This window comes from Gossypium hirsutum, chromosome D09 (genome assembly GCF_007990345.1).
Source record: "Gossypium hirsutum isolate 1008001.06 chromosome D09, Gossypium_hirsutum_v2.1, whole genome shotgun sequence".
NCBI classification, from domain to species: Eukaryota; Viridiplantae; Streptophyta; class Magnoliopsida; order Malvales; family Malvaceae; genus Gossypium; species Gossypium hirsutum.
In genome coordinates this window covers 613768-634197 of record NC_053445.1, presented here as the reverse complement: position 1 = coordinate 634197, position 20430 = coordinate 613768, and the positions used below count along the sequence as shown (strand labels likewise).

General features: G+C 32.9%; 1 protein-coding gene and 1 non-coding gene across 2 annotated transcripts; one reads left to right on the top strand and one right to left on the bottom strand.

The window, feature by feature from the left end:
* The first annotated feature begins 1002 nt into the window (after positions 1-1002).
* LOC107889843 (GDSL esterase/lipase 7) lies at positions 1003-3362 on the top strand. The gene is made up of 5 exons (XM_016814393.1): positions 1003-1315; positions 2159-2289; positions 2390-2459; positions 2964-3032; positions 3145-3362. Exons 1-5 carry the CDS (start codon positions 1003-1005, stop codon positions 3360-3362), a joined length of 801 nt encoding a protein of 266 aa, XP_016669882.1.
* A 15835-nt stretch (positions 3363-19197) lies between these two features.
* Positions 19198-19303, bottom strand: LOC121221425 (small nucleolar RNA R71). Its single transcript, XR_005918816.1, has one exon. It is a non-coding gene; the product is annotated as a small nucleolar RNA R71 (small nucleolar RNA).
* Positions 19304-20430: the final 1127 nt, after the last annotated feature.

Below are 20430 nucleotides of genomic sequence, written 5' to 3'. Positions count from 1 at the left end.
AAGTATGGGTCATTGTTATGTAAGTCACTACCATCTTATTCTAATATGAATGATATGATATGGACTGATCTATGAAAATAGAGTCAAAGGAAATATATTATGTACCCTTTCGGTAGGGCAGATATATATTGCAAACTAGATTGGCATAACACAATTATACATGCTACTGAATGATTCTAAAATGGGGAGCTATAAGGAGAGAATGTAAATGAATGAAACGAAAACATCTTATATGAATCTGGCTCTGAACTCTGCGTATCTAGCTGGCATGAAAATGGAATGTCTGTTTATATTGTGTTGGCATATAGTATTAGCCCATGTGACACGCCATTGGTGTACCAAGTCTGTCTAAGTTCTATATACGCCATTGAGCATACTTTATAATGTTGAGAGATTCCTTTGAAAGATTGGACTGTGCTATTAGTATTTTGCTTAAGATCTCTATGGAACTCACTAAATTCTTTTAAACTTACCCTCATTCCCCTTTATTAGTATTTTGCTTAAGGACTACGCTAGAGGACATCTGCTGTTGTGAGACATCTTTTTATTTGTACAATGTATGACATATGAAAGGTGATGTTTAGTTGTATTTTAAGATAGAATTGTAATTACCTTAACAATTATACAAACAAGAAACAAAAAATTTGTTTTTACAGTTTTACAATAATTATCTTAACAATTAGAACTAAAATTTTTAAATGATTTAGACAAGAATAAAAATTTGTAGGAAACTAATATCAATTTAGCTTAACAAAAATCTATTAGTAACTAGTAATATTATATTATAGTTAATTTGATTAGGAGTTTCTTTTATATATGTTTAATAATCAGTTTATAACTTGCCAATATTCAAGAAGTTGGTATGGTTAATTTAAACAATTAATTGAAATCTATAACAAAATAATCAAAGAGACACAATTTATAAATCCACACAAAAACCCAAGCTCAAATATAAGAATTAAATACCAAATATTCTAATATTCTTTGAGTGTTGCAATTATCATGGTTAAACTTCATCTTTGGGTTTTTATCGTCTTAATTTATTTATTAGAATTTGGTTTAAGCGATGTGATTGAAGTGCCGCCATTGAACATTAATCAAAAGGATCTTATGAAGCATTTATCATTAATAGATATCAAGATTGCTTTGCCAGCTATTTATGTATTCGGTGACTCTTTTGTTGACAATGGAAAAAACAAAGCAATTTTGGGAAATAAAGATGCAATTGGAGGAGGTTATTTGCCATTTGGAATTGATTTTGATGGAAAACCTACTGGTCGAGTCACCAATGGTAGAATTGGAGTAGATTTCATTGGTATGACACAAAAGTAAAATTACATTGTACTTTAATTCATTTTATTATATATATATGTATTGTTTAGTTGATATCTACTATTCTGTTTCATTCTTATTAGATAAAGTAATTCTATTTTAATTAATACTTTGAGATAGATTCCTAACTACAATAGGTGAGGATGGCCTAGGCCAGGTTGTGTTTAGGTCGAGATTGTATACTTTACATGCTAAATCCATGCTTGTCGAAGCCTAGATTGGGGTTGGACCTTGAATTTTGGAGCCTAAACTCGTTCATATTTTAAACATGTCTAGTTTCTTTTGCCCAAACTCATTTCTGGAGTCTAATATTTTGTCCAAAGCTTCCAAAATTTCAAGCAAGACATTGGACTTGGTCGAGTAGCTTGTCCCTTGAACATGGCTATTGTTTATACTATAATATTTGCATTAGTAATTTTATCTTGTTGGAAATGGATCTAGGTTGTGATTCTTTTTATGAGATAATTTAAGTAGGATAGCTATAACTTACTTATAAAAAATAGCTTTTTAACATTTTTTTAACTAGTAGTATGAACTTTTAGTATTTTTTCAGTCAAATTTTTAACAAAAAATTCTTTTTCCTAACCTAACTTACTCAATCTGATCCCAAAACTATTTGAGTTATTATAATTCACAATATTTTATACACAAAGACTAGATGAGATCAATCCATGTTCCTACATAATTCCTCTCTTAGACAAATGATTTAGTAATAATAATCTAATTTTGAATAGAAATATAGGCTCATGTTCGTATATGTCTGTGTGCAAGAAGTCCAATTACTTTCCTTTTAAGTAAACAATTTTTTTTCTTTTCCATATTACAGCTACAGTGGCAGGTTTGCCATACCCACCACCAATTATGGGTATGTCTAAGATAGACAGAAAAAGAATTCAAACTGGTGTTAATTATGCATCAGGATCTTCTGGACTTCTCCCTCAAAATGGACATTTTTTGGTAAAACACCTATAATATTGAACCATTTAAGTTGACTTTTTTATGTAGATAACACACTAACTATATATATTCTTGATTTGGATATGGATATTATTTATAGCATAAGAATGTCATCAACTTCTTTCAACAAGTTGACTTGTTTGAGAACACCACAATGGAAGACTTGAAAGGTAAATTTGATAGCTATAAAGGCTTTACTCAATACCTTTCCAAGTCTCTATTTTTCATCCATCACACAGGCAATGACTTAAGTCTTACCTTTGAAGCTGAAATCGCAAAAAAGTACTCTATTGATAAATATGCCAAACTTCTCATTAAAGAGTTTTCCAAGCAATTGAAGGTTAAATTATACAAATAATATTGGGTTTTGCAAACATATACTTATGACTCATATCAGACAGACTAATTTTATATCATTAAATAGATAAACTAACCCTTTTACTCAAATATTTCTTTTAATGTCTAATGACTTATACATTTAACAATGCAGAGATTATATACACTAGGTACTCGCAAATTTTTTGTAAGCAATGTATCACCATTAGGATGCTCACCATTTAGCATAAATACAAAAAATCACAGTGGGCCATGTGTCGAAGAAATAAACAATCGTGTATCGATTTACAATGAGCTCCTTCCTAGTTTGTTGAAAAATTTGCAATCCACTCTTTCAGGCTCTAAATTCGTTCTTGGAGATATTTACAAGGTATTTCAAGATGTGTTTGAAATGCCTGAATCTTATGGTGAGTAAATAATATTTAGCAATAATCCTTAAAACTGCAAACAAATTAACTTTTATGTGAGGTATTTTGGATTTTGAATGAAAGATAAATATGTGTATATTTGTATATGCAGGATTTAAGGATGTGAACACTTCATGCTGCATTGATAATAATGGGACTAAAATTCAAGTTTATGCTCCAAATATTGCTCTATGTAAAGATAGGAAGACTCGTGTGTTCTTCGACCCATTCCACCCAAGTGAAACCATGCATTTCCTTTGGGCTAGGCGTTTCTTGAAGGACTCCTCCGTTTGTTCGCCTATCAACTTGATTCAATTAATGCAGGCATAATTATAGGCACTAGTGAATGCATGTTATGTATTGTATTTCTTTCAGATCAATCATGGAAGCATAAACATAAGTTATTAAATGCATTCAGATCTACATATCAATGACTACCCTACATTAAAATTGTGTTCAAAAACACCAAATCTCTTAGTCAAGTATCTTTAATTTTAATTCAAAATGCTTCATTTTTTTCTCGAGGAATGGAAAAAGAGAGAAAATAAGTTATGTGTATACCTTTACTCTTTCTAAGGCCCCCTAATCAGCTCTCATTCTCTAGTTTCCCTTCTATATCTTAAATTTGAACCAGGTTCTTCCTACCACTCTTATAATCTCGCTTGCAGCTAAGATAACATTATTTTGTCTCTAAAGTGACATCTTCAACCCCATCATTTTGTTCCAGGCAACACTCTATCATGTTATTTTTTAGGATTGTTAAATTATTACTATATCACAATTACCATTACAAGTCATTGTAAACTCAAAATTATATAGGATTTTTTATATATTTTTACCACCTTTTGACTTAATAAATATGTTAATCTCGAATAAATTTTATTGAATTAAGTGAATTTTACTTAAATATTAATATTGGACATGAATTTATAAAGTATGTGAAATTATGCTTTATTACATGATTTTTGTGCATAATTTATATTATTTCATGTTAATTATTAATATGTGAATTTTCACTATGCAGTAGGACCATGGAAGATGAGATTAATATAAATGTTTCATGGACATGAACATACCCACTCTATTTGGATGGCAAGACCATGTAAAATTAGGTTATAAGGATGTCAATTTGACCAGTAGAAGTGTTGCTATATGATGGACATGTCTGATTAATTATTGGATCAATAAACCATCCAACAAAGAGGAATTAAAGCCCAATTTCGGTGCAAGCAAATGGCTGCCCAAAAATAATCTTTGAGATATTTTGTTGAAGGTCCCTGTAGTTGGAAATATGTCAGAAATCGGTACACAAGTTCATACTTTGAAACCGTCCACCTTATGGCTATTAATATCAAAGTTTTGAATTCAAAATGAAGCAACCAAGTCATCCCCTTTCCACAATTTGTGGCCGGCCAAGCATGAGAGAAAATGAAGGATTTTCAAATGTTATTTTTAGTAAACTTCACCCTTACCTTCACCTATAAATACTATACAAATCCCACTTCTCAAATCATCCATTTATCCCTCATCACTCATCCATCATTCTCTATTCATAATATCCTTTCATTCTCTCTTATTTTTTTCATTTCCATTCTATTTCCACTTCCATTTTAGTCAACAAAACCCTTGTCAAGATCATCTCTTGGCTGACCACCTTGAGAAACCCTTAGCAAAGGAGCAACGGGCGGATCGAATGAACACCTCAGTCAAAAAGATCCTAAAGGTTGCTGAATTTAATTAGAGTTTACTCTTTCCTCCTTGTTGTTTAATTTAAGCATGTTTGCTAAGTGTTCATTGATCTTGCAATCAACAATGATAGCTTAATTCTTCATAGCTAGGATGGTTATGTTAATTCAATAATATTTGTTTGATTCATGTTTTACGTGTTTGTGCCTCAATCGATCATGTTTTCAATTAAAATCAAGATGTATTTCATTCATACGTGATTGGATGAATTTAGATTAGCTGAGCGATCCAAACCAGATGACGCCTAGTAGACACATAATTGAAAAGTGCAATGCTCAATTTAGATTATTAAACCTGACTAAATTAGAGGTTCATAATATCTTTAGTTAGCTCTATTATCTTGCATAGTTTTTAGGTTTATGTGATAAAATTGTTTCAAACATAAATGTTCCTTTTACCTCGCATAAATGCTAAGAAACCCTTAGTTTAATATGATTAGTAAAATGCATATTTCACTAAATAAAAGCTTCCGAAAGGACTTAATTTGGTTTCCAAACTCCTGAAAGATTGAGTTGCCATGGAATATTTTTCGAACACTGTTAAACATGATGAAAATGAATTGAGTTGATTAATATAATTATCCTAGCCTATTTACGTTGATTGTTTTTGTTGCTAAAGTCCATCCATTCATTTGTTTAGATAGTTTGCAAACTTAGATGAAATTTGCATTAAGGATCAATTTTACATCTAAATAATTTAATTATCACCATTCAATTTATTATGTTTTTTTTACATTAAATTGTTAACTATAATTTTCCAAATAATTGATTAACACAAACAGTCCCTATTGAGACAATAACTCATTTTACTTACTTATTACTTGAACGACTGTATACACTTGCACAAAAATTCCATTACAAGTTTTTAGCGTCGTTGCCAGGGACTGTTGCCTTAATCATTCTTTGTGAAATCATTTTTGCAGTTTGGTTTTTATTTAGTTTCTAACATTACTAATTTATTCTTTATGATTTATTTATGATTTATTTGTGATTTATTTATGATTTATTTATCAAGTGTTTATGAACATAGATCGAATCATTGATCTATTACTTGTAGACCCTAAAATTAAGTAAACATTTAGATAGAGGAGACGCGAGAGATTAGCTCAAAGACAAACCGAGATGGACTATAACAGCCCATTTTAAGTGAAATCAGAACAGTGGTTTCGGGACCACAAATCTGAGTTCCAAAAAATTGTTTTCTAATTATTTTATTGCCTAAAGTATGATAGAAATACCGTATAAAAATTTCGTTAAGAAATTTTACCGTTTACATGTTCAATTTGATAAAAAGGACTAAATCACGTAAAATGCAAAAGTTGAGTTCTAATAGGTAAAGGTATTAAATAGCTATAGAACTTTAAAGTAGAGGTCCTTATACGGTAATTAGACCATTAAATGTGATAGTGGATGTACATGGCTTGGCATTAGTGTAATTTTTAATGTTAATTAAGGTTAATTTTGTAAATATGTAATAAATGATAAAACAAATAAAACCAAATTTGCTATCATCTTTATCCATCTTTTTTTTCAACCGAGTATTGAAGGAAGAAAGCCATTTTTGTTCAACTAGGGTTCGGCTACTTTGAAGCTCAATTGGTGAGTGATTTTTGTCCCGTTTTTAATGATTTTTATGTTTCCGTAATCGTTGTTGCTTAACCTAGCTAGCCTGGGGACTAATTCGTAAAACTGTTAAAGTATTTGAGTTTTGCCATTGATGAGCATGTTAGAGTTTTGAATTTTAATGGTAGAAAATGAATGGTTTTTTTTAAATAAACAACTTTTGTAATGGAATTTTTGATGAAATTATCAATTAAGGATTAAATTGAAAAATGTGATAAATTATGCGGTAAATTTGTGAATTTGTGGAATATATGGGCTTCTATAAACATGTTTATAATTCAGCTAGGCTTGGGTAGGGATAAAATTGAATGAATTTAATTTTCCGAGCCTAGGGACTAAATTGTAAAGAAATAAAAGTATAGGGGTAAAATGGTAATTTTTCAAGAATATGTGTTCGACTAAATTGAATATGAATTATATTGAATTGATTTAACTTCATTCGTATAGATCCGGTTAGACTTCGTATGGAGTTAGAACGAGGCAAAGAGAAAACTTCGGATTAGTCGCCTCCGTATCTACAAATACTCGTCGAGGTAAGTTCATGTAACTAAATTGTGTAATTATATCCTTTGATTGAATTAGATGTATGTTATTTTCATTATCATCATATATGAATACCGATCGCATATTCGATGTTGTACGATGATTATTAAGCCCCGTTTGAACCTTAGGAATTCTTAGGAATACAAATGACATGTAATTAGGATTACGGATTTCAGCTCGTACGAGCTTACCGATATTCAGCTCAAAAGAGCTTACCGTTATTCAGCTGGAATGAGCTTACCGTTTACAGCTCGTATGAGCATACATGTACATGAATTGACATATTATAGTTCAGTACATCTCGTGTGTACTAACCGCGTATTTAATGATATTCTAGATGGTTCAACTGGCACAGTTCTGTTTCAAGTTTATATGAGTTCAATACGAACTAGTACATGTATTTACATGAATTACTTGGAAATGGTTTGTATATGATATATGGATACATGATATTGATGTTACATGTATATGGAGTTTGAATAGTTGTTGAACTCATACATGATTCTCGATTTTTATATGAATTATATGGCTAATATGGTTGATGAATATGTGTTAGGCTTTTGGCTAAATTTAGTTAAGATATGCTTTGGGTTTAGTTACCATAAATGTGATTAAAATGGTAAGTTAAATTCTCTATTATATGAACATACTAAGCTTAAATGCTTACTCTGTATTATTTTTTCCGTGTTTTATAGTGATTCAGGAGGTTGTTCTGGTTGGAAGCTTGTCAGAGCTATATCACACCATCCACCGGCTCTATTGGTACATTCAGTTATTTAATTTTGGTTATAATGGCATGTATAAGTTAATTTGGCCAATGTTGGCATATAAGTGTTTTGTTTAGATTAGCCATTTATATGGCTTGTGTTTGGTATATTTTGATGTGTATATAGATGTGGCCTTATCATGTTTGATGTGCATTTTTGTGAGAAGGTTGATGCAATTTTTGGGTGAGAAATGTGGCTTAGAAAATGACCTATTTTCGTCTACACAGGCAGAGACACGGGCGTGTGTCTCAGTCGTGTGTGACACACAGCTAGGTGACACGGTCGTGTGTCCCCTGTATCTTTTAAAGGGTGCACGTCAGTATGCTCACACGGCCTAGCACACGGGCGTGTGGCTTGGCCATGTGGCACAAGTCAGTGAATTACACGAGCACGAACACGGGCTAGGACACGACCGTGTGTCCCTATTTCGAATGCCCACACGGCCTAAAACACAGGCGTGTCTCTTGGTCGTGTGCCCTCTGTAGTTTTTAAAATTTTATAAGTTTCCAAAAAATTCTCTGAATCACTGATTGAGTCTTGATTTGCTTCTATGGTGTATTTTGGGTCCGATGGCTCGTATTAGGGACAACATGCATATCTATGATTGGTTTCGGTCATGAATGCTATATGTTATGAAATGGTTGAATTTTTCTGTCCGTTTAAATTGTAAACTTTGGTAATACTTTGTAACCCTATTCCAGCGACGTATTTAGACTAGGGGTGTTACATGGTGTAACAGCCCGATTTCGACTCTAATTGGACATAGCGGTTTCGGGACCACAAGTCCGAGTTAAAAAATATTTTAATATTATTTTGTGTGTTTATTATGTGTGAATTTAATTGTGTGTAATTTTCGTGTTTTAATTTCGTCGTTTGAGTGTCCGATTAAATAAAAGGATTAAATCGCGTAAAATAAAAATTTAATGGTTAAATATGAAAGTGTCTATTTGCTGTTGCCTTTTTAAGTGAGAGGTCTAAAGGTGTAATTAGACCAAAAATATAGTTAGTGGGTGACATATGACAACATTGTCCTTTATATATATGTTTTATATATTTATTATATAAGGTTAATTTAGTAATTTATTAAATTATGTCATATAATTAAAATAAGTAAAGAAAGCATAACAAAAAACAAAACATTCTTACCTTGGCCGAATGTTAAGCTTGGGAGAATTCATCAATGGCTTTTAGGGTTTCGGCAATTCCCATTGAAAATTAAGGTGTGTTTTGGTTTCGGTTTTTGAAAATTTTTATGTTGCTTTGTATACTACAAGACCCATGCTTGAATTTTTGAAATTGTTGATTATTTTGTGTTTTTCCATTCAGTATAACTTGTGATATGTGATGTTAGTTGATGAAATATGAAATATAGGTGTTAGATTAAAATGTTTTGTCTTCGAATTTTTAGTGAAATTGAGTAAATAGGGCTAAATTGTGAAATTAAATTTTTGGGTGACTAAAATGTGAAATAAATGAAATGTGTGGACTTGTATGAGAACCATGAATATTCGGCCCTTGTGTGGTATGGGCAAATTTTGTGTAATTTGTGTTTTATGCAATAGGGAGTAAATTGCAAAAAGTGTAAATATTAAGGGCAAAATAGTAATTTTCCAAATTATGTGTTTTTGGACTAAATTGAATGTGTTAATAAATAAATTATCTCATTTTAAATATATTTAGATCGAGAACCAAAGAAATCGGAGTTAGATCGGGGAAAAGCCAAAATAGTCGAATAATCATCCGACTTCGATTTTCCATCGTCTGAGGTAAGTCTACTAGCTTATAAATAGAACTAAATTAGTATATAAATGTGTGTACGAATCTATATTGAATTATTATTGATTTATAATCAAGTATACTTTGGTTGAATAGATTTGAAATATTGATAGAAATTGTGTATAAGCTTATGTTCGGCTAAATGGATATATGCCTACATAAGTTTTGGAATTAAATATAGTTACGAATGGTATATAGATAAATATATATATACATTGTTTGAATATTTAAATATATATCTATATGTTTATGTTTTTATTTGAAAATATTTGATGATATGAGAAATGTAAATGTAAACATAAGAATCGAACATATACATGTACATTCATGTATAACTTTTGGGATGGATTAAAAGTGTGTATATTGCATATGCATGGTAAATTTCGAATAAGTGTTTAAATGTGAGTTGAAACCTATATGTATACATTTGAATAGGTTTTAAACATATCTCAAGATATGGATGTTAAGTTTATATATATATGGGTAGTATTGAATACGTACAAATATACATGTATAGTTAGTTTCGAATAGATGAATATATATATATATGTAAAATTCTTATATTGAAATTAGTTAAGTAGTAAGGTATAGGAATATATGTGTGCGCATACAATTTATAGAAATTTGAATTGAATTGAATATAGGAATTTATAAATTCTCTTAGGTTTGAATATGATCTTTTACAATTATGTGCTTTATTTAATGAATTACTTGAGGAGTATTTTGTATATGTGAAATTGAAATTTTCAGGTTTAAAACCTAGCAGGCTTAAGGCCGGTGAAATAATTCAGACTTTAAGTCTAGCAGGCTAAGAGCCGGTGATCTGAATCAGGTTATAAACCTAGCAGGCTAAGAGCGGGTGATCTGAATCAGGTTATAAACCTAGCAGGCTAAGTGCCGGTGAACTGAATCAGGTTATAAACCTAGCAGGCTAAGTGTCGGTGATCTAAATCAGGTTATAAACCTAGCAGGCTAAGTGCCGGTGATTGGAATCGGGCTATAAGCCTAGCAGGCTAAGTGCCGGTGAATATGTTAAATTAAGTGATTATATGCATTTGATATATATATATAAATGATTATGGGATATATATATATAATGGATAATTACATGACCATTTGTCTATATGTATTTGATGAGCATATAAAGGTTTGGATCTCTGTGTTTAGTGAGTAGGCACATATATTGGTTGTTATGAAAACTGTTGAATATACTTATATGCATTCGGCATATGTGGATTATAAGTATAGTTGTGCATTTGGTTTATGTAGTTGATAAGTAAAAATATAAGCTTTTGACATATGTATTTGAAGGATCATATATATGCATTCAATGAAATGCAAATGATAAGTATATTACAAATCAGTATATGTAATTAATGATTATGTCTGTAATTTGATTATAAGCATATAATGTTTATACATATGTTCGTTTATATGTTTTTTAGATATGTTATAAACTTATTGAGCTATAAAATCTTACTTCGATTGTTTTTATCCATTTGTTTTATAGATAAAAACCAAGCTGCAGACTTGGGGATCGTTAGCGAAGATCATCACTCTATCTACTATCTCGGTATTAAAACGTTTAAATTTTAACTTATGGCATGTATAGGCTAGATAATATTTTGGGAGTCGTACTTTAATGTATTGTATATATATATGTAATTAATAGCCAAATGATACTAGCTTATTTTTCTTACGGTTTAACTGAACTAAAATGATATGTTTTGGTTATAAAAGGTTAAAGTCAAAATTTTTTAATGTCTGTGTTAAGTTGCGTTTTATCCGGTAACGCTTTGTAACCCTAATTTATCGACGTATACTGGTTATGAGTGTTACATTTTATTGGTATCAGAGCTACGGTTTAGTCGATTCTAGGACTAACGTAGCGTGTATGAGTCTAGCTATACATGCCATAATTTATACTGAGATAGTGTGATAACTTCTGACATCTATAAAAATGTGTTTTCATATAGTAATGGATCCCGATCGAGCAGTAGCTGATGATGTTGAAAGTATAGCATCTGCTCCCGTGCAAGGGACAGAGCCGGTAGATTCTAGACCAACTTTGAGTAACCAGAAGGGAGACGCTAAACAAGCTTTCTACCAGATCATGAACGACTGGTTTACTCAATATATTCAGACTAATCCGGCTGCACAACAACCTCCACCCCCGATTAATCCATCTTCGGTTCCTGTTATACCTCAAGTGAGTGATCCGATGAGATTACTTAAGCCTCCTGTTGATAAAATTCGAAAACACGGGGCCGAAGAGTTCAGAGCCACTGATGATGATGATGCTGAGCGAGCTGAATTCTGGCTCAATAATACTATTCGTGTGTTTGATGAGTTATCTTGCACCCCTGAAGCTATTATGTGTAAAAGATTTGAAGATGGGTTGAATGAAGATATTAAACTGTTAGTTGGCACACTTGAGATAAAAGAGTTCGTAGTACTTGTTGAACGAGCTTGTAAAGCCAAGGAGCTCGGGAAAGAGAAGAGAAAAGCTGACTATGAAGCTCGAGATTCCCGTAAAAGATTATTTAGTAAATCGTTCCAGTCGACTTCAAGGAAATTCAAGAGGATCATAGCCGATCCAAAGCTACTGTAGGATTTCCTAAACATGATCGAGGTCAACCCCCTGTGGGTTCACGAGCTACTTCAGTTGCTAGTGTGGGTAATGTTCGACAAAATAGATCAGAGTGCAAGCATTGTAGTAAATGACATCCAGGAGATTGCAGATTTCATGATCGGTCTTGCTTTAAGTGTGGATCAAATGATCATTTTATTCGAGAGTGTCCGATGGTGGCTGAGCAAAATACTGTACAGAGTACCAGACCGAGTAATGTGTCAGTACGAGGTAAACCACCCAGGCATACGAGTAATGTTAGTGGTAGTCAGAGAGGGACAAAGGACACGACAGTTTGATCTGAGGCTCGTGCACCTGCCAGAGCATATGCCATCCGTGCTCGAGAGGAGGCTTCTTCTCCAGATGTTATTACTAGTACTTTCACTCTTTATGATACTAATGTTACTGCATTGATTGATCCTGGTTCGACTCATTCTTATATGTGTGAGACTTTTGTATTCAGTAAGACTCTACCTATTGAGTCTACTGAGTTTGAAATTAAAGTATCAAACCCTCTGGGCCGAAGTGTTTTGGTTAACAAAGTGTGCAAGAATTGCCCGTTGATGATTCGAAATTATTGTTTTCCAGCTGATTTGATGTTGTTGCCATTCGACGAGTTTGATATAATTTTGGGTATGGATTGGTTAACTCTGCATGATGCTATAGTAAACTGCAAACGGAAAATTATTAATCTACGGTGTCAGGATGATGAGATTATTCGGATTGAATCTAATGATCTGAATGGTTACCAGCAATAATATCCTCAATGTTGGCTCAGAAGTATGTGAGAAAAGGTGGTGAAGCTTACCTTGCATTTTTTCTTGATAGTAAAGTGACCGAAAAGAAGATTGAATCCGTATCAGTAGTGTGTGAGTATTCAGACGTGTTTCCCAAAGAATTACCGGGTTTGCCACCTATTCGAGAGGTAGAGTTTGGTATTGAGCTAGTACCAGGGGCGACTCCAATTTCGATAGCTCCGTACTGTATGGCACCAACCAAATTAAAAGAATTAAAAGTACAATTGCAAGAGTTGACTGATAAAGGTTTCGCACGATCGAGTTTCTCTCCTTGGGGTGCACCAGTTCTATTTGTGAAAAAGAAAGACGGAACGATGAGAATGTGTATTGATTACCATCAGCTCAATAAGGTGACTATAAAGAATAAATATCCGTTGTCATGTATTGATGATTTGTTTGATCAGCTAAAAGGGGCTTCAGTGTTTTCGAAGATAGATTTGAGATCAGGTTATTATCAATTGCGAGTTAAAGACACTGATGTGCCAAAGACAGCTTTCCAAACGAGGTATGGACATTATGAGTTCTTGGTTATGCCTTTTGAACTTACTAATGCACTTGTTGTTTTCATGGATTTGATGAATCGGATCTTTAGACAGTATCTGGACCAGTTTGTGGTAGTATTTATAGATGATATTTTGATCTACTCTCGTGATGAAACCGAGCATGCCGAACATCTGAGAATTGTGTTACAAACTTTGTAAGATAAACGGTTGTATGTAAAGTTTAGTAAATGTGAGTTCTGGTTACGCGAAGTCAGTTTTCTGGGTCATGTTGTGTCAGCATTGGGCATTCGGGTTGATCCGAGTAAAATTTTAGCTATACTTGATTGGAAACTTCTGAGAAAAGTCTTTGAAGTTCAAAGCTTTCTGGGGCTCGCTGGTTATTATAGACGGTTTGTGAAAGGGTTCTCTAGGATTGCAACACCGATGACAAAGTTACTACAAAACGACGTTAAGTTTGAGTGGTCAGAAAAGTGCCAGAAAAGTTTTGATCAGTTGAAAGTTCTTTTGACCGAAGCTCCAGTCTTAGTTTAGCCCGAATCAGGTAAAGAGTTTGTTATCTACAGTGATGCGTCTTTAGATGGTTTGGGCTGTGTTTTAATGCAGGAAGGCAAAGTTGTAGCCTATGCCTCGAGACAGTTAAAGCCACATGAAAAGAACTATCCGACGCATGATCTGGAATTGGCCGCTATTGTATTTGTATTAAAAATGTGGCGTCACTATCTGTTTGGTGAAAAATGTCATGTTTATTTCGATCACAAAAGCCTGAAATATTTGATGACTCAGAAAGATCTGAATTTGAGACAGGGCCGATGGTTAGAATTGCTGAAAGATTACGAGCTTGTGATTGATTATCACCCGGGAAAGGCTAATGTTGTTGCTGATGCCCTAAGTCGAAAATCACTGTTTGCTTTGCGTGCAATGAACGTGCATATGGCTATGTCTAATGATGGTGCGATAGTAACTGAGTTGAAAGCAAAACCGTTATTTGTTCAACAGATTTGTGAAGCTCAAAAAGTCGATAATGATTTAATTGCAAAACGAGCTCAGTGTGATTTAAATGTTGATTCGGAGTTTTTAGTTGATGCTGAGGATTGTTTGAGATTTAGAAATCGATTATGTGTTCCAAAAAATTCAGAGTTAATTCAGATGATTTTGAATGAAGCTCATAATAGTCGATTTTCTATTCATCCGGGTAGCATGAAAATGTATAACGATCTGAAACAGCACTATTGGTGGCATGGTATGAGACGAGACATTTCTAACTTTGTTTCGAAATGTTTAATATGTCAGCAAGTAAAAGCCGAGCATCAGGTACCATCTGGGTTGCTTCAGCCGATCATGATACCTGAATGGAAATGGGATAGAGTTATGATGGATTTTGTATCCGGTTTACCGTTGACACCAAGCAAGAAAGATGCAATTTGGGTTGTTGTTGATAGATTGACAAAATCGGCTCACTTTGTTCCAGTTCGTATTGATTATTCACTTGATAAACTTGCTGAATTGTACATTTCTCAGATTGTGAGATTGCACGGAGTACCTATTTCTATTATTTCGGACAGAGACCCAAGATTTACATCGCGATTTTGGAAGAAACTACAAGATGCTTTAGGTACGAAACTACATTTTAGCACCACTTTTCACCCACAAACAGATGGTCAATCTGAACGAATCATTCAGATACTTGAGGATATGTTGAGATGTTGCATTCTCGAGTTTGAAGGTATGTGGGAACGATACTTACCTTTGATTGAATTTATGTATAATAATAGCTTTCAATCTAGTATCAAAATGACACCTTACGAGGCTTTGTACGGTTGTAAATGTCGTACACCATTGTATTGGACTGAGCTCAGTGAAAACAAGATACACGGGGTTAAATTGATTAAAGAGACTGAACAGAAGGTGAAAGTGATTCGGGATAGTCTGAAATCAGCATCGGACCGTCAGAAATCTTATGCGGATTTGAAAAGAAAGAATATAGAATTTTAGATCGGGGATAAAGTGTTTTTGAAAGTCTCACCGTGGAAGAAAATACTCAGATTTAGTCGTAAAGGCAAATTGAGTCCAAGATTCATTGGACCGTATGAGATTATAGAGCGTGTTGGACTGGTTGCTTATAGACTGATGTTACTGCCTGAGTTAGAAAAGATTCATAATGTATTCCATGTTTCGATGCTCCGTAGATACAGATCTGATCCTTCACATGTGATTAGTCCGACGGAGATTGAAATTAACTCTGATATGACATATGAAGAAGAACCGATTAGCATTCTGGCTCGTGAGATCAAAGAATTACGAAATAAGAAAATTCCGTTAGTTAAAGTATTGTGGCATAAACACGGAGTTGAAGAAGCAACTTGGGAGTCAGAAGATATGATGAAAGAGCGTTATCCAGACCTATTCATCGGTAAGATTTTCGGGGACGAAAATCCCTAAAGGGGAGAGTTGTAACAGCCCAATTTCGACTCTAATTGGACATAGTGGTTTCGGGACCACAAGTCCGAGTAAAAAAATATTTTAATATTATTTTGTGTGTTTATTATGTGTGAATTTAATTGTGTGAAATTTTCGTGTTTTAATTTCGTCGTTTGAGTGTCCGATTAAATAAAAGGATTAAATCGCGTAAAATAAAAATTTAATGGTTAAATATGAAACAGTCTATTTGCTGTTGTCTTTTTAAGTGAGAGGTCTAAAGGTGTAATTAGACCAAAAATATAGTTAGTGGGTGACATATGACAACATTGTCCTTTATATATATGTTTTATATATTTATTATATAAGGTTAATTTAGTAATTTATTAAATTATGTCATATAATTAAAATAAGTAAAAAAAGCATAACAAAAAACAAAACATTCTTACCTTGGCCGAATGTTAAGCTTGGGAGAATTCATCAATGGCTTTTAGGGTTTCGGCAATTCCCATTGAAAATTAAGGTGTGTTTTGGTTTCGGTTTTTGAAAATTTTTATGTTGCTTTGTATACTACAAGACCCATGCTTGAATTTTTTAAATTGTTGATTATTTTATGTTTTTCCATTGATGATAACTTGTGATATGTGATGTTAGTTGATGAAATATGAAATATAGGTGTTAGATTAAAATGTTTTGTCTTCGAATTTTTAGTGAAATTGAGTAAATAGGGCTAAATTGTGAAATTAAATTTTTGGGTGACTAAAATGTGAAATAAATGAAATGTGTGGACTTGTATGAGAACCATGAATATTCGGCCCTTGTGTGGTATGGGTAAATTTTGTGTAATTTTTGTTTTATGCAATAGGGAGTAAATTGCAAAAAGTGTAAATATTAGGGGAAAAATAGTAATTTTCCAAATTATGTGTTTTTGGACTAAATTGAATGTGTTAATAAATAAATTATCTCATTTTGAAAATATTTTGATCGAGAACCAAAGAAATCGGAGTTAGATCGAGGAAAAGCCAAAATAGTCGAATAATCGTCCGACTTCGATTTTCCATCGTCCGAGGTAAGTCTACTAGCTTATAAATAGAACTAAATTAGTATATAAATGTGTGTACGAATCTATATTGAATTATTATTGATTTATAATCAAGTATACTTTGGTTGAATAGATTTGAAATATGGATAGAAATTGTGTATAAGCTTATGTTCGGCTAAATGGATATATGCCTACATAAGTTTTGGAATTAAATATAGTTACGAATGGTATATAGATAAATATATATATACATTGTTTGAATATTTAAATATATATCTATATGTTTATGTTTTTATTTGAAAATATTTGATGATATGAGAAATGTAAATGTAAACATAAGAATCGAACATATACATGTACATTCATGTATAACTTTTGGGATGGATTAAAAGTGTGTATATTGCATATGCATAGGTAAATTTCGAATAAGTGTTTAAATGTGAGTTGAAACATATATGTATACATTTGAATAGGTCTTAAACATATCTCAAGATCTGGATGTTAAGTTTATATATATATATGGGTAGTATTGAATACGTACAAATATACATGTATAGTTAGTTTCGAATAGGTGAATATATATATGTAAAATTCTTATATTGAAATTAGTTAAGTAGTAAGGTATAGGAATATATGTGTGCGCATACAATTTATAGAAATTTGAATTGAATTGAAGATAGGAATTTATAAAGTCTCTTAGGTTTGAATATGATCTTTTACAATTATGTGTTTTATTTAATGAATTACTTGAGGAGTATTTTGTATATGTGAAATTGAAATTTTTAGGTTTAAAACCTAGCAGGCTTAAGGCTGGTGAAATAATTCGGACTTTAAGTCTAGCAGGCTAAGAGCCGGCGATCTGAATCAGGTTATAAACCTAGCAGGCTAAGAGCCGGTGATTTGAACCAGGTTATAAACCTAGCAGGCTAAGTGCCGGTGAACTGAATCAGGTTATAAACCTAGCAGGCTAAGTGCCGATGATCTGAATCAGGTTATAAACCTAGCAGGCTAAGTGCCGGTGATTGGAATCAGGCTATAAGCCTAGCAGGCTAAGTGCCGGTGAATATGTTAAATTAAGTGATTATATGCATTTGATATATATATATAAATGATTATGAGATATATATATAATGGATAATTACATGACCATTTGTCTATATGTATTTGATGAGCATATAAAGGTTTGGATCTCTGTGTTTAGTGAGTAGGCACATATATTGGTTGTTATGAAAACTGTTGAATATACTTATATGCATTCGGCATATGTGGATTATAAGTATAGTTGTGCATTTGGTTTATGTAGTTGATAAGTAAAAATATAAGCTTTTGACATATGTATTTGAAGGATCATATATATGCATTCGATGAAATGCAAATGATAAGTATATTAGAAATCAGTATATGTAATTAATGATTATGTCTGTAATTTGATTATAAGCATATAATGTTTATACATATGTTCGTTTATATGTTTTTTAGATATGTTATAAACTTATTAAGCTATAAAAGCTTACTTCGATTGTTTTTATCCATTTGTTTTATAGATAAAAACCAAGCTGCAGACTCGGGGATCGTTAGCAAAGATCATCACTCTATCTACTATCTCGGTATTAAAACGTTTAAATTTTAACTTATGGCATGTATAGGCTAGATAATATTTTGGGAGTCGTACTTTAATGTATTGTATATATATATGTAATTAATAGCCAAATGATACTAGCTTATTTTTCTTACGGTTTAACTGAACTAAAATGTTATGTTTTGGTTATAAAAGGTTAAAGTAAAATTTTTTAATTTCTGTGTTAAGTTGCGTTTTATCCGGTAACGCTTCGTAACCCTAATTTATCGACGTATATTGGTTAGGAGTGTTACACATGGACCTTGGAAATTAAAATGATGGACAAGGTAATGGAGTCAATCATGTGCACAACCCAATCCTTATTGTAGATGATAGGGATCGTGCCATAAGACAATACGATGTGTCACTCTTCAATGAGTTAAATTTAGGAATTAGAAGGCTAGATATCGAGGCACCCCAATTCAAATTGAAACCAGTGATGTTTCAAATGCTTCAAACGGTGGGCCAGTTAAGTGGTATGCCCATGGAAGATCAACATATTCACCTTCGACTATTCATGGAGGTGAGTGATTCGTTTAAGATAGCTGGTGTGACTGAAGATGCATTAAGGTTAAAGTTATTTCCGTACTCGTTGCAAGATTGAGCACGAGCATGGTTGAATTCATTGCCACCAAGTTCAATATCTACATGGCAAGAATTAGTAGAAAGATTTTTGGTAAAGTATTTTCTATCGAGCAAGAATGCAAAGTTGCGGAATGAGATAACTACTTTCCAACAATTGGATGATGAGTCCTTATACGAGGCGTGGGAAAGATTCAAAGAATTCCTTCATAAGTGTCCACATCACGGGATTCCTCATTGTATCCAGTTGGAGATTTTATAACGGTCTCAATGGAAATAAAAGATTGATGGTAGATGCTTTTGCGAATGGTGCGATTTTGTCTAAGTCTTATAACGAGGCTTATGAGATTATCGAAAGGACCGCTAGCAACAATTACCAATGGTCGACAAATCGAGCAGTTTTAAGAAGACGAGTAGCTGGAGTGCATAAAGTGGATGTACTGACTTCACTCTCTGCTCAGGTATCTTCCATTTCCTCAATGTTAAAACAATTTACCACTAATGGTTTGAATAATTTTGCAACTCCATCACCAAGTCAATATGATGTTGTTTTGTGTGTGTATTGTAGGGATGGTCATTCTTCCTTGAATTTCCCTTCAAACCCCAAGTCTATTTGTTATGTAAGGAATCAATATCAAAATAGAAGTGGACAAAGACCACAGTCTAACTTTTACAATCCATCATGGTGGAATCATCTGAACTTTTCCTAGAGTAACCATGGAAATGGACCGAGCAATCATATGCAGCATAGACCCAATCAATCCCAAGGGTTTAGTCAACAAGCTCCAAAACCACCTCAAGCTGAATCATTAAATAGTTTAGAGGACTTGTTGAAGGCATACATTGCAAAAAATGATGCTTTGATCCAAAGTCAAGCAGTAACACTGAAGAATATGGAGAATTAGATAGCTTAGCTATAGAGTTTCGTAGTAGACCGCAAGGAACCATGCCAAGCGATACAGAAAATCTAATAAATTCTGGTAAGGAACATTATAAGGTAGTTGCATTACAAAGTGTTAAGATTATGGAACCCAATGAGGTTGGGATTGAAGATGAGCCTACTGAGAAGGAGGAAAGTCAACCAATAGTTGAAGTTCCTACACCGAAAGAATCAGATGCAAAGAAATATGATGAGGTAAACCCTAAACTAGTAAATTTTGAGAAGGTAACACCTTCTTTTGCAGATTTACCTCCTCAGAAAAGTTATCCGTACCAACCTAGAGTTCCATATCCTCAAAGACTTCAGGAGAATAAGCAGAAAGAAGAGGTGCAATTCAAGAAGTTCTTGGATATTCTAAAGCAACTTCACATCAACATCCTGCTAGTGGAGGCTTTAAAGCAAATGCCCAACTACATGA

Bases quoted from the DNA above. Each gene is read 5' to 3' on its own strand.
- LOC107889843 (XM_016814393.1), top strand. From the start codon at position 1,003: ATGGTTAAACTTCATCTTTGGGTTTTTATCGTCTTAATTTATTTATTA. The intron at 1,316-2,158 runs GTATGACACAAA...TCCATATTACAG, and splicing joins AATTGGAGTAGATTTCATTG to CTACAGTGGCAGGTTTGCCA. The intron at 2,290-2,389 runs GTAAAACACCTA...TATTATTTATAG, and splicing joins CTCAAAATGGACATTTTTTG to CATAAGAATGTCATCAACTT.